At 45.4% G+C, this 13,891-nt stretch overlaps 1 protein-coding gene across 3 annotated transcripts in view; it reads left to right on the top strand.

Annotated features, from left to right (window-relative positions):
• The window catches only part of LOC124260505 (translation factor Guf1, mitochondrial-like), a 35,865-nt gene that overhangs the window by 10,710 nt on the left and 11,264 nt on the right, over positions 1–13,891 (top strand). For all 3 annotated transcript variants that reach the window (XM_046694836.1, XM_046694838.1, XM_046694837.1), the window contains 7 exons: positions 1,276–1,340; positions 1,560–1,672; positions 3,683–3,773; positions 6,569–6,698; positions 7,671–7,780; positions 13,207–13,334; positions 13,720–13,790. In XM_046694836.1, coding sequence (XP_046550792.1) covers positions 1,276–1,340; positions 1,560–1,672; positions 3,683–3,773; positions 6,569–6,698; positions 7,671–7,780; positions 13,207–13,334; positions 13,720–13,790 — 708 coding nt within the window. The remainder of the gene's footprint in view (positions 1–1,275; positions 1,341–1,559; positions 1,673–3,682; positions 3,774–6,568; positions 6,699–7,670; positions 7,781–13,206; positions 13,335–13,719; positions 13,791–13,891) is intronic.

Here is a 13,891-nt window from a genome sequence, read left to right as displayed (position 1 = left end):
GTCTCATCCCCATCACCCTGTCTCCCCCATGTCCCCATCTCCATCACCCTGTCTTAATCACCCTGTCTCCATCACCCCTCCATCCCCATCTCCACCCTGTCTCCATCACCCTGTCTCCATCACCCTCGCCTCCATCACCCCCGCCTCCATCACCCTGTATCCATCACCCCTTCTCAACCACCTCGTCTCCATCAGCCCATCTCCATCACCCCTTCTCAACCACCCCTTCTCAACCACCCTGTCTCCATCACCCTGTCTCTATCACCCCTGTCTCCATCACCCTGTCTCCATCACCCTGTCTGCATCGCCCCATCTCCATCACCCCATCTCCATCACACCGTCTCCAGCACACCGTCTCCATCACCCCATCTCCATCACCCCATCTCCATCACCCCTTCTCCATCACCCCGTCTCCATCAATCTCTCTCCATCCCCCAGTCTCCATCACCCCATCTCCATCACCTTGTTTCCATCACCCCGTCTCCATCACCCCGTCTCCATCACCCCATCTCCATCACCCCATCTCCATCACACCGTCTCCATCACCCGTCTCCATCACCCCATCTCCATCACCCCGTCTCCATCAATCTCTCTCCATCCCCCAGTCTACATCACCCCATCTCCATCACCTTGTTTCCATCACCTGTCTTCATCACCTTGTTTCCATCACCCCGTCTCTATCACCCTGTCTCTATCACCCCGTCTCCATCACCCAGTCTCCCTTACCTCATCTCCATCAGCCAATCTCCATCACCCCGTGTCCATCACCCTGTCTCCAGTATCTCATCTCCATCACCCCGTCTCCATCATGAAGTTTTCAGTTGAAAGAACCAACTTTGAGTCGACTTTCCTCCTGCTAACCCTCAGGTGCGCGCTGTGTGGATGACAATTTCTCCCACACATTTCCATATCTAGACAGTACTGAGGGCATTTTAAGAGAGGGATTGCATGTTTGTACAGATTGCTCCGTTTCAAATTTATTGTTTCCTCCCGTACTGGAAGAACCTTTCACACTACCAGAGCTTCTTGATCTTCTTCACCAAATTTCTGGTAGAATCAACACCCTCCACTGTCACACCTGGAAATTTTATCTTTGACAAAAATGCTGCAATTTGAATCAAAGACGGTGGCAAGCTGATGGAGACCAGCTTCATCTGCTATTTATAGGAAATGTTGGCCAAGTGGAAATGAGGAAGATTACAAGATGTTGCTGTGTGTGTTTTTAAGGTATTCATGTGTTCTGCCTTGTTAATGTGTGTGTGATGTGTGTTGCAGATATCGGCCAAGTTGGGTACAGGTGTTGAAACGCTTCTCCAAGAGGTCATACGTCGGATTCCTCCGTAGGTAACCATAGCAACAGTGGATATACCTACTGTAGAACTGTATGTAGGAGAGGGGCTAGCTGTACTTGCCATCATTTTGAAATGATTTTAAGTAGATTTTTTGTGGACTATAAAGACACCGTCGTCCAGAAGTCACCTGATCTAGTTCTTCTGTGTCAGCAGCCATGCTGATGGGTTACAGCAGGCGGTCCGTTTCACATTAATGTTTACTTGCAGACCGTCATGTGACCCCCTCAAACCGCTGAAGGCGTTGCTGTTTGACTCGTGGTATAACCAGTACAAGGGTGTGATAGCCCACGTAGCCGTCTGTGACGGACACATCAAGAGGGGTGAGTCGTCCTGATCATTGTAACAAGTAATATTTATATTAATACAGGATAATGTGTCATGTCTATGATTGTGTGTCGCCATGTCTATGATTGTGTGTCATCATGTCTGTGATAGTGTCTTCATCATGTCTATGGTAGTGTGTCACAATGTCTATGATAGTGTGTCATCATATCTATGACAGTGTGTCATCATATCTATGATAGTGTGTCATATCTATGATAGTGTGTCATCATGTCTTTGGTAGTGTGTCATCATATCTATGATAGTGTGTCATCATGTCTATGATAGTGTGTTATATCTATGATAGTGTGTCATCATGTATATGATAGTGTGTCATCATGTCTATGATAGTGTGTCATCATATCTATGATAGTGTGTCATATCTATGATAGTGTGTCATCATATCTATGATAGTATGTCATCATGTCTATGATAGTGTGTCATCATGTCTATGATAGTGTGTCATATCTATGATAGTGTGTCATCATGTCTATGATAGTGTGTCATGTCTATGATAGTGTGTCATCATGTCTATGATAGTGTGTCCTCATATCTATGATAGTGTGTCATCATATCTATGATAGTGTGTCATCATGTGTGTGATAGTGTGTCATAATGTCTATGATAGTATGGCATCATGTCTTTGATAGTGTGTCATCATATCTATGATAGTGTGTCATGATGTCTATGATAGTGTGTCATCATGTCTATGATAGTGTGTCATCATATATATGATAGTGTGTCATCATGTCTATGATTGTGTGTCATGTCTATGATAGTGTGCCATCATGTCTATGATAGTGTGTCATCATATCTATGATAGTGTGTCATCATATCTATGATAGTGTGTCATCATATCTATGATAGTGTGTCATAATGTCTATGATAGTATGTCATCATGTCTATGATAATGTGTCATTATGTCTGTGATTGTGTGTCATCATGTCTATGATAGTGTGTCATCATGCCTATGATAGTGTGTCATGTCTGTGATTGTGTGTCATCATATCTATGATACTAGGTCACAATGTCTATGATAGTGTGTCATCATGTCTATGATAGTGTGTCATATCTATGATTGTGTGTCATGATGTCTATGATAGTGTGTCATGTCTATGATAGTGTGTCATGATGTCTATGATAGTGTGTCATCATGTCTGTGATTGTGTGTCATCATATCTATGATACTAGGTCACAATGTCTATGATAGTGTGTCATCATGTCTATGATAGTGTGTCATGTCTGTGATTGTGTGTCATCATGTCTATGATAATGTGTCATCATGTCTATGTAGTGTGTCATCATGTCTATGATAGTGTGCCATCATGTCTATGATAGTGTGTCATCATATCTATGATAGTATGTCATCATATCTATGATAGTGTGTCATCATGTCTATGATAGTGTGTCATGATGTCTATGATAGTATGGCATCATGTCTATGATAGTGTGTCATCATATCTATGATAGTGTGTCATCATGTCTATGATAGTGTGTCATCACATCTATGATAGTGTGCCATCATGTCTATGATAGTGTGTCATCATGTGTATGATAGTGTTTCATCACATCTATGATAGTGTGTCATCATGTCTATGCTTGTGTGTCATGATGTCTATGATAGTATGTCATCATGTCTATGATAGTGTGTCATTATGTCTGTGATTGTGTGTCATCATGTCTATGATAGTGTGTCATCATGCCTATGATAGTGTGTCATGTCTATGATAGTGTGTCATGATGTCTATGATAGTGTGTCATCATGTCTATGATAGTGTGTCATCATGTCTGTGATTGTGTGTCATCATATCTATGATACTAGGTCACAATGTCTATGATAGTGTGTCATCATGTCTATGATAGTGTGTCATCATATCTATGATAGTGTGTCATATCTATGATAGTGTGTCATCATGTCTATGATAGTGTGTCACTGTGTCTATATTGTACGTTCATTGCGGGGAAATATACCACACAATATTGACATGAGATGTTTTCTTCATCCACAGGAGACAAGATAAAGTCTTGTCATGGCCAGAAGACATATGAAGTCCAAGATGTTGGAATAATGCACCCCATGGAAGTTGCCACGTCAGCTCTGTGAGGCATCTGTTGTAGCTTATATATATGTGAAGCACCTGTTGTAGCTTATATGTCTGCGAAGCGCCTGCTGTAGCTTATATGTCTGTGAGGCACCTGCTGTAGCTTATATGTCTGCTAAGCGCCTGCTGTAGTCTGTGAGGCACCTGCTGTAGCTTATATGTCTGCGAAGCACCTGCTGTAGCTTATATGTCTGCAAAGCCTGCTGTAGCTTATATGTCTGTGAGGCACCTGCTGTAGCTTATATGTCTGTGAAGCGCCTGCTGTAGCTTATATGTCTGTGAGGCACCTGCTGTAGCTTATATGTCTGCGAAGCACCTGCTGTAGCTTATATGTCTGCGAAGCGCCTGCTGTAGCTTATATGTCTGTGAGGCACCTGCAGTAGCTTATATGTCTGCGAAGCACCTGCTGTAGCTTATATGTCTGCAAAGCACCTGCTGTAGCTTATATGTCTGTGAGGCACCTGCTGTAGCTTATATGTCTGTGAAGCGCCTGCTGTAGCTTATATGTCTGTGAGGCACCTGCTGTAGCTTATATGTCTGCAAAGCGCCTGCTGTAGCTTATATGTCTGTGAGGAACCTGCTGTAGCTTATATGTCTGTGAGGCACCTGCTGTAGCTTATATGTGTGTGAAGCGCCTGCTGTAGCTTATATGTCTGTGAAGCGCCTGCTGTAGCTTTATGTCTGTGAGGCACCTGCTGTAGCTTATATGTCTGTGAAGCGCCTGCTGTAGCTTTATATGTCTGTGAGGCACCTGCTGTAGCTTATATGTCTGTATGCTGTGTATGTCTTTTGTGAAGCGCCTGCTGTAGCTTTATGTCTGCAAAGCACCTGCTGTAGTTTATATGTGTGTGAGGAACCTGCTGTAGCTTTATGTCTGTGAGGCACCTGCTGTAGCTTATATGTCTGCGAAGCGCCTGCTGTAGCTTATATGTCTGCAAAGCACCTGCTGTAGCTTTATGTCTGTGAGGCACCTGCTGTAGCTTATATGTTTGTGAAGCGCCTGCTGTAGCTTATATGTCTGCGAAGCGCCTGCTGTAGCTTTATGTCTGTGAGGCACCTGGTGTAGCTTATATGTGTGTGAAGCGCCTGCTGTAGCTTATATGTCTGCGAAGCACCTGCTGTGGCTTATATGTGTGTGAGGAACCTGGTGTAGCTTATGTGTCTTTGAAGCACCTTCTGTAGCTTATATGTTTGTGAAGCACCTGCTGTAGCTTATATGTCTGCGAAGCACCTGCTGTAGCTTATATGTTTGTGAAGCGCCTGCTGTAGCTTATATGTGTGTGAGGAACCTGCTGTAGCTTATATGTTTGTGAAGCACCTGCTGTAGCTTATATGTCTGTGAAGCACCTGCTGTAGCTTATATGTCTGTGAAGCACCTGCTGTAGCTTATATGTCTGCGAAGCACCTGCTGTGGCTTATATGTCTGCGAAGCACCTGCTGTAGCTTATATGTCTGCAAAGCACCTGCTGTAGGTTATATGTCTGCGAAGCACCTGCTGTAGCTTATATGTTTGTGAAGCGCCTGCTGTAGCTTATATGTTTGTGAAGCACCTGCTGTAGCTTATATGTCTGCGAAGCACCTGCTGTAGGTTATATGTCTGCGAAGCACCTGCTGTAGCTTATATGTCTGTGAAGCACCTGCTGTAGTTTATATGTCTGCGAAGCACCTACTGTAGCTATATGTCTGTAGCTTATATGTCTCTTGAAGCACCTGCTGAAGGTTATATGTCTTTGAAGCACCTGCTGTAGCTTATATGTCTGTGAGGCACCTGCTGTAGCTTATATGTCTGCGAAGCACCTGCTGTAGCTTATATGTCTGTGAAGCGCCTGCTGTAGCTTATATGTCTGTTTGGCACCTGGTGTAGGTTATATGTCTGCGAAGCACCTGCTGTAGCTTATATGTCTGCAAAGCACCTTCTGTAGCTTATATGTTTGTGAAGCGCCTGCTGTAGCTTATATGTCTGCGAAGCACCTGCTGTAGGTTATATGTCTTTGAAGCACCTTCTGTAGCTTATATGTCTGCGAAGCGCCTGCTGTAGGTTATATGTCTGCAAAGCGCCTGCTGTAGCTTATATGTGTGTGAAGCGCCTGCTGTAGCTTATATGTCTGCGAAGCACCTGCTGTAGCTTACATGTTTGTGAAGCGCCTGCTGTAGGTTATATGTCTGTGAAGCGCCTGCTGTAGCTTATATGTCTATGAAGCACCTGCTGTAGCTTATATGTCTGCAAAGCGCCTGCTGTAGCTTATATGTCTGCAAAGCACCTGCTGTAGCTTATATGTGTGTGAAGCGCCTGCTGTAGCTTATATGTCTGTGAAGCGCCTGCTGTAGCTTATATGTCTGCAAAGCACCTGCTGTAGCTTATATGTCTGCAAAGCGCCTTCTGTAGCTTATATGTCTGCGAAGCACCTGCTGTAGGTTATATGTCTGTGAAGCGCCTGCTGTAGCTTGGTTATAATGACTTGTTCTATTGTTGGTTGTATGCCTTGATTACTGGCATTTATTGCTAATGATCACTGGGTTTAAGCACTGAAGAAATTTATGTGGTAGCTGAAACATAGCCTGAAACAATGCCTAAATCTGTGTTGCAGCTTACCTGTGAATGTCCGAGTTAGAATATTGATCTTCCGTAAGCCATGCTCGTCGTAAGAGGCGACTATCGGGATCGGGTGGTCAGGTTGACACATGTCATCAGTTCCCAATTGCGTAGATCACTGCATAGATCACCACCGCCATATAGCTGGAATATTGCTGAGTGCAGCGTTAAACTAAACTCACTTACTCACTGTGTTGCAGCTATGCGGGGCAGGTGGGCTTTGTGATGGCCAACATGCGGAACACGAAGGAGGCACAGGTTGGCGACACCTTCCACCTCGTTGACAGTCCTGTCGCCCCACTGCCGGGCTTCAAACCAGCCCGTGCCATGGTAGGTAGATAGTATCGTACCTGGCTTCAAACCAGCTCGACCCATGGTAGGTAGGTAGTATCGTACCTGGCTTCTAACCAGCTGGACCCATGGTAGGTAGATAGTATCGTACCTGGCTTCAAACCAGCTCGACCCATGGTAGGTAGGTAGTATCGTACCTGGCTTCTAACCAGCTGGACCCATGGTAGGTAGGTAGTATCGTACCTGGCTTCAAACCAGCTCGACCCATGGTAGGTAGGTAGTATCGTACCTGGCTTCAAACCAGCTCGACCTATGGTAGGTAGGTAGTATCGTACCTGGCTTCAAACCAGCTCGACCTATGGTAGGTAGGTAGTATCGTACCTGGCTTCAAACCAGCTCGACCTATGGTAGGTAGGTAGTATTGTGCCTGGCTTCAAACCAGCTCGACCTATGGTAGGTAGATAGTATCGTACCTGGCTTCAAACCAGCTCGACCTATGGTAGGTAGGTAGTATTGTGCCTGGCTTCAAACCAGCTCGTGCCATGGTATGTAGGTAGTATCGTGCCTGTCTACAAATCCGCCGGTGCCATGGTAGGTAGGTAGTATTGACCCTGGTTTCAAATCACCTCGACCCATGGTAGGTAGGTTGACTTGTGCCTGGCTAAAAACAAGCTTGAAAAAGGTTTCTATGCACTTTGACCTTGATTACAGGTTCATGCAGGAGTGTATCCCAGTGACCAGTCAGAATACATTAATTACAGGTGTATGCAGGAGTGTATCCCAGTGACCAGTCAGAATACATTAATTACAGGTGTATGCAGGAGCGTGTCACAGTGACCAGTCAGAATACATTAATTACAGGTGTATGCAGGAGTGTATCCCAGTGACCAGTCAGAATACATTAATTACAGGTGTATGCAGGAGTGTATCCCAGTGACCAGTCAGAATACATTAATTACAGGTGTATGCAGGAGTGTATCCCAGTGACCAGTCAGAATACATTAATTACAGGTGTATGCAGGAGTGTATCCCAGTGACCAGTCAGAATACAGCGTTCTGCGGAACTCCATAGAGAGGCTGACACTCAATGACTCCAGTGTCTCCATCCACATTGACAGCAGGTGAGTTATGCAGGTGTCTTTCTACATGGACACCAGGTGTCCGTCTGGGATGACACTTGGATCACATTCTGATGTGAGTTAAGGGTCATCTGTGATGTGTCTGTTTCTGTCAGCGTGAGATGATGTGTCTGTTTCAGTCTGGTAATGGTAGAGTATGTGTCTGTTTCAGTCTGGTAGTGGTGGAGGATGTGTCTGTTTCAGTCTGGTAGTGGTGGAGTATGTGTCTGTTTCAGTCTGGTAGTGGTGGAGTATGTGTCTGTTTCAGTCTGGTATTGGTAGAGTATGTGTCTGTTTCGGTCTGGTAGTGGTGGAGGATGTATCTGTTTCAGTCTGGTAGTGGTGGAGGATGTGTCTGTTTGAGTCTGGTAGTGGTGGAGTATGTGTCTGTTTCAGTCTGGTATTGGTAGAGTATGTGTCTGTTTCAGTCTGGTAATGGTAGAGTATGTGTCTGTTTCAGTCTGGTAGTAGTGGAGGATGTGTCTGTTTCAGTCTGGTAGTGGTGGAGTATGTGTCTGTTTCAGTCTGGTAGTGGTGGAGTATGTGTCTGTTTCAGTCTGGTAGTGGTGGAGTATGTGTCTGTTTCAGTCTGGTAGTAGTGGAGGATGTGTCTGTTTCAGTCTGGTATTGGTAGAGTATGTGTCTGTTTCAGTCTGGTAGTGGTGGAGTATGTGTCTGTTTCAGTCTGGTAATGGTAGAGTATGTGTCTGTTTCAGTCTGGTAGTAGTGGAGGATGTATCTGTTTCAGTCTGGTAGTAGTGGAGGATGTGTCTGTTTGAGTCTGGTAGTGGTGGAGTATGTGTCTGTTTCAGTCTGGTAATGGTAGAGTATGTGTCTGTTTCAGTCTGGTAGTAGTGGAGGATGTATCTGTTTCAGTCTGGTAGTAGTGGAGGATGTGTCTGTTTGAGTCTGGTAGTGGTGGAGGATGTGTCTGTTTGAGTCTGGTAGTAGTGGAGTATGTGTCTGTTTGAGTCTGGTAGTAGTGGAGGATGTGTCTGTTTGAGTCTGGTAGTAGTGGAGTATGTGTCTGTTTCAGTCTGGTATTGGTAGAGTATGTGTCTGTTTCAGTCTGGTAGTAGTGGAGGATGTATCTGTTTCAGTCTGGTAGTAGTGGAGGATGTGTCTGTTTGAGTCTGGTAGTGGTGGAGTATGTGTCTGTTTCAGTCTGGTAGTGGTGGAGTATGTGTCTGTTTCAGTCTGGTAGTAGTGGAGGATGTATCTGTTTCAGTCTGGTAGTAGTGGAGGATGTGTCTGTTTGAGTCTGGTAGTGGTGGAGTATGTGTCTGTTTCAGTCTGGTAGTGGTGGAGGATGTGTCTGTTTCAGTCTGGTATTGGTAGAGTATGTATCTGTTTCAGTCTGGTAGTGGTGGAGGATGTATCTGTTTCAGTCTGGTAGTGGTGGAGTATGTGTCTGTTTCAGTCTGGTAGTGGTGGAGTATGTGTCTGTTTCAGTCTGGTATTGGTAGAGTATGTGTCTGTTTCAGTCTGGTAATGGTAGAGTATGTGTCTGTTTCAGTCTGGTAGTAGTGGAGGATGTATCTGTTTCAGTCTGGTAGTAGTGGAGTATGTGTCTGTTTCAGTCTGGTAGTGGTGGGTATGTGTCTGTTTCCAGTCTGGTAGTGGTGGAGTATGTGTCTGTTTCAGTCTGGTAATGGTAGAGTATGTGTCTGTTTCAGTCTGGTAGTAGTGGAGGATGTATCTGTTTCAGTCTGGTAGTAGTGGAGGATGTGTCTGTTTCAGTCTGGTATTGGTAGAGTATGTGTCTGTTTCAGTCTGGTAGTGGTGGAGTATGTGTCTGTTTCAGTCTGGTAATGGTAGAGTATGTGTCTGTTTCAGTCTGGTAGTAGTAGTGGAGGATGTATCTGTTTCAGTCTGGTAGTAGTGGAGGAGGATGTGTCTGTTTGAGTCTGGTAGTGGTGGAGTATGTGTCTGTTTCAGTCTGGTAGTAGTGGAGGATGTGTCTGTTTCAGTCTGGTATTGGTAGAGTATGTGTCTGTTTCAGTCTGGTAGTAGTGGAGGATGTATCTGTTTCAGTCTGGTAGTAGTGGAGGATGTGTCTGTTTCAGTCTGGTAGTGGTGGAGGATGTGTCTGTTTCAGTCTGGTATTGGTAGAGTATGTGTCTATTTCGGTCTGGTAGTAGTGGAGGATGTATCTGTTTCAGTCTGGTAGTGGTGGAGGATGTGTCTGTTTCAGTCTGGTAATGGTAGAGTATGTGTCTATTTCAGTCTGGTAGTAGTGGAGGATGTATCTGTTTCAGTCTGGTAGTAGTGGAGGATGTGTCTGTTTCAGTCTGGTAGTGGTGGAGGATGTGTCTGTTTCAGTCTGGTATTGGTAGAGTATGTGTCTATTTCAGGTCTGGTAGTAGTGGAGGATGTATCTAGTAGTGTGGAGGATGATGTCTGTTTGAGTCTAGTAGTGGTGGAGTATGTGTCTGTTTCAGTCTGGTAGTGGTGGAGTATGTGTCTGTTTCAGTCTGGTATTGGTAGAGTATGTGTCTGTTTCAGTCTGGTAGTCTGTGTAGGATGTGTCTGTTTCAGTAGTGGTGGAGTGTGTCTGTTTCAGTCTGGTAGTGGTGGAGGATGTGTGTTGTTGTCAGTCTGGTAGTGGTGGAGTATGTGTCTGTTTCAGTCTGGTAGTGGTGGAGTATGTGTCTGTTTCAGTCTGGTAGTGGTGGAGTATGTGTCTGTTTCAGTCTGGTAGTAGTGGAGGATGTGTGTCTGTTTCAGTCTGGTATTGGTAGAGTATGTGTCTGTTTCAGTCTGGTAGTGGTGGAGTATGTGTCTGTTTCAGTCTGGTAGTGGTGGAGTATGTGTCTGTTTCAGTCTGGTAGTGGGTAGAGTATGTGTCTGTTTCAGTCTGGTAGTAGTGGGAGGATGTATCTGTTTCAGTCTGGTAGTGGTGGAGTATGTGTCTGTTTCAGTCTGGTAGTGGTGGAGTATGTGTCTGTTTCAGTCTGGTAGTGGTGGAGTATGTGTCTGTTTCAGTCTGGTAGTGGTAAGAGTATGTGTCTGAGTCTGGTATGTGTCTGTTTCCAGTCTGGTAGTAGGTGGAGTATGTGTCTGTTTCAGTCTGGTAGTGGTAGAGTATGTGTCTGTTTCAGTCTGGTAATGGTAGAGTATGTGTCTGTTTCAGTCTGGTAGTAGTGGAGGGATGTGTCTGTTTCAGTCTGGTAGTGGTGGAGTATGTGTCTGTTTCAGTCTGGTAGTGGTGGAGTATGTGTCTGTTTCAGTCTGGTAGTGGTGGAGTATGTGTCTGTTTCCAGTCTGGTAGTGGTGGAGGTATGTGTCTGTTTCAGTCTGGTAGTGGTGGAGGATGTGTCTGTTTCAGTCTGGTAGTGGTGGAGTGTGTATCTGTTTCAGTCTGTGGAGTGGTGGAGTGAGTGTCTGTTTCAGTCTGGTAGTGGTGGAGGATGTGTCTGTTTCAGTCTGGTAGTGGTGGAGGATGTGTCTGTTTCAGTCTAGTATAGTGGTGTGTCTGTTTCAGTCTGGTAGTGGTGGAGGGTATGTGTCTGTTTCAGTCTGGTAGTGGTGGAGTATGTGTCTGTTTCCAGTCTGGTAGTGGTGGAGGATGTGTCTGTTTCAGTCTGGTGGTGGAGAAATATATGTCTGGTAGTCTAGTAGTGGTGGAGGATGTGTCTGTTTCAGTCTGGTAGTGGTGGAGTATGTGTCTGTTTCAGTTCAGTCTGGTAGTGGTGGAGTATGTGTCTGTTTCAGTCTGGTAGTGGTGGAGATGTGTCTGTTTCAGTCTGGTAGTGGTGGAGTATGTAGTAGTGGAGGGATGAGGTCAGTCTGGAGTAGTAGGTGGAGGATGAGGTGAGTTATGGTAGTGGTGGAGTATAAGTGTGAGTTATGGTAGTTGTGGAGAGATGAGGTTAGTGATATGGTAGTGGTGTGAGTGGAGTATAGTTATGTGTGTGGTGGAGGATGAGGGTAGTGGTGGTAGGAGGAGGAGGAATTATAAGTGAGTTATGGTAGTGGTGGAGGATGAGGTGAGTTATGGTAGTGGTGGGAGGATGAGAGTGGATTGAGTTATGAGTGGTGGTAGTGGTGGAGGATGAGGTGGTGAGTTATAGTGGTAGTGGTGGAGGATGAGGTCGTGAGTTATAGTAGTGGTGGAGGATGAGGAATTGAAAGTTAGAGTTATGGTAGTGTCGTGATGGAGTATGAGTCGAGTTATAGTAGTGGTGGAGGATAGAGGTCGTTAGATTATATATGGTAGTGGATAAGGAGGATGAGTTATATGAGTTTGGTGGAGATGAGGTGAGTTATGGTAGTGGTGGAGTGTGGTGGTGAGTGATGGTCGGAGTTAAGTGGTAGTGGTGGAGGATGAGGTGCGTGAAGTTATGGTAGTTGTGGAGGATAGGGTCGTTAGTTATGGTAGTGGTGGAGGATGGTTAAGTGAGTTATGGTAGTGGTAGTGAGTGATGGTAGGGCGAATGAGTTATGAGTTATGGTAGTGGTGGAGGATGAGGTGCGTGAGTTATGGTAGTTATGGTGTGAGGTATGGTAGTGGATTAGATGATTAAGTGAGTTATGGTAGTGGTGGAGGATGAGGCTGTTAGTTATATGGTAGTGGTGGAGGATGAGGTATTAGGTAGTGTAGTTATGGTAGTGGTGGTGGATGATGAGGTCGTGAGTTATGGTAGTGGTGGAGGATGAGGTCGTGGAGTTATGGTAGTGGTGGAGGATGAGGATTAGTTAGTGAGTTGTAGTGGTGGTGGATAGTTATGAGTAGCTGGAATTAGTTATGGTAGTGGTGGAGGATGAGGTCGTGAGTTATGGTAGTGTGGTGGAGGATGAGGTAAGTGAGTTATAGTTATGGTAGTGGTGGGTGGAGGATGAGGCTGTTAGTTATGGTAGTGGTGGAGGATGAGGTGGTGAGTTATGGTAGTGGTGGTGGATGAGGTCGTGAGTTATGGTAGTGATGGTGGAGGATGAGGTATGGTAGTAGTGGAGGATAAGTGGTGGTAGTGGTGGTGAGATGAGTGGTGGTGGAGATGAGGTCGTGAGTTGTGGTAGGATGAGGTCGTTAGTTATGGTAGTGGTGGAGGATGAGGTCGTGAGTTATGGTAGTGGTGGAGGATGAGGCTGTTAGTTATGGTAGTGGTGGAGTATGAGGTCGTGAGTTATGGTAGTTGTGGCAGATGAGGTCGTGAGTTATTGTAGTGGTGGTGGATGAGGTCGTTAGTTATGGTAGTGGTGGAGGATGAGGTCGTGAGTTATGGTAGTGGTGGAGGATGAGGCTGTTAGTTATGGTAGTGGTGGAGTATGAGGTCGTGAGTTATGGTAGTGGTGGTGGATGAGGTCGTGAGTTATGGTAGTGGTGGAGGATGAGGTCGTGAGTTATTGTAGTGGTGGAGGATGAGGTCGTGAGTTATTGTAGTTGTGGAGGATGAGGTCGTTAGTTAAGGTGTGGCCTGGTGTTTCAGTCCGGTACTGGGCCAGGGTTGGAGGCTGGGCTTTCTTGGGCTGCTGCACATGGAGGTCTTCAACCAGAGACTTGAACAGGAATACAACGCCTCCATCATCGTCACCGCACCAAATGTTCCATACAAGGGTGAGGCAATAAACTGTTTCTAATGCTGCATTACTTTCCCTGCCTGGAAGTTTTCAATGCTCGTCAGTCTGATGGTGTCTTGTTGGGTTCTGTCTGTCTTGTAGTGTTCCATGTCAAGACCAGTTGTGTCCTACCCTGTCTTGTAGCTTTCCATCCCAGACTGGTAGTGTTCTACCCACTTGTAGTGTCCATCTCAGACTGGTAGTGTTCTACCCACTTGTAGTGTCCATCTCAGACTGGTCGTGTTCTACCCACTTGTAGTGTCCATCTCAGACTGGTCGTGTTCTACCCACTTGTAGTGTCCATCTCAGACTGGTAGTGTTTTGTGTGTGATGACAGTTATGTCCTGTGCCCATCATTATAACATGTCCACTCTACATTACAGTGAAGATTTCTGGTGCCAAGAATATGAAAAAATATGGAGCCTCAGAAATAACACTATTGAATCCTTGCCTGGTGAGTTGATCTTCAGTCCTCTGAACGCATGAGTTGGTGAGTTGGTTTTCAGTCTCCTTGAACATGCCTGGTGGGTTGATCTTCCCATACAGCATTATGTA

The sequence above is a fragment of the Haliotis rubra genome, unplaced genomic scaffold (assembly GCF_003918875.1).
Source record: "Haliotis rubra isolate DU_JTF1 unplaced genomic scaffold, ASM391887v1 Scf766, whole genome shotgun sequence".
Classification (NCBI taxonomy): domain Eukaryota; kingdom Metazoa; phylum Mollusca; class Gastropoda; order Lepetellida; family Haliotidae; genus Haliotis; species Haliotis rubra.
This window is presented reverse-complemented; position numbering and strand designations above follow the sequence as displayed.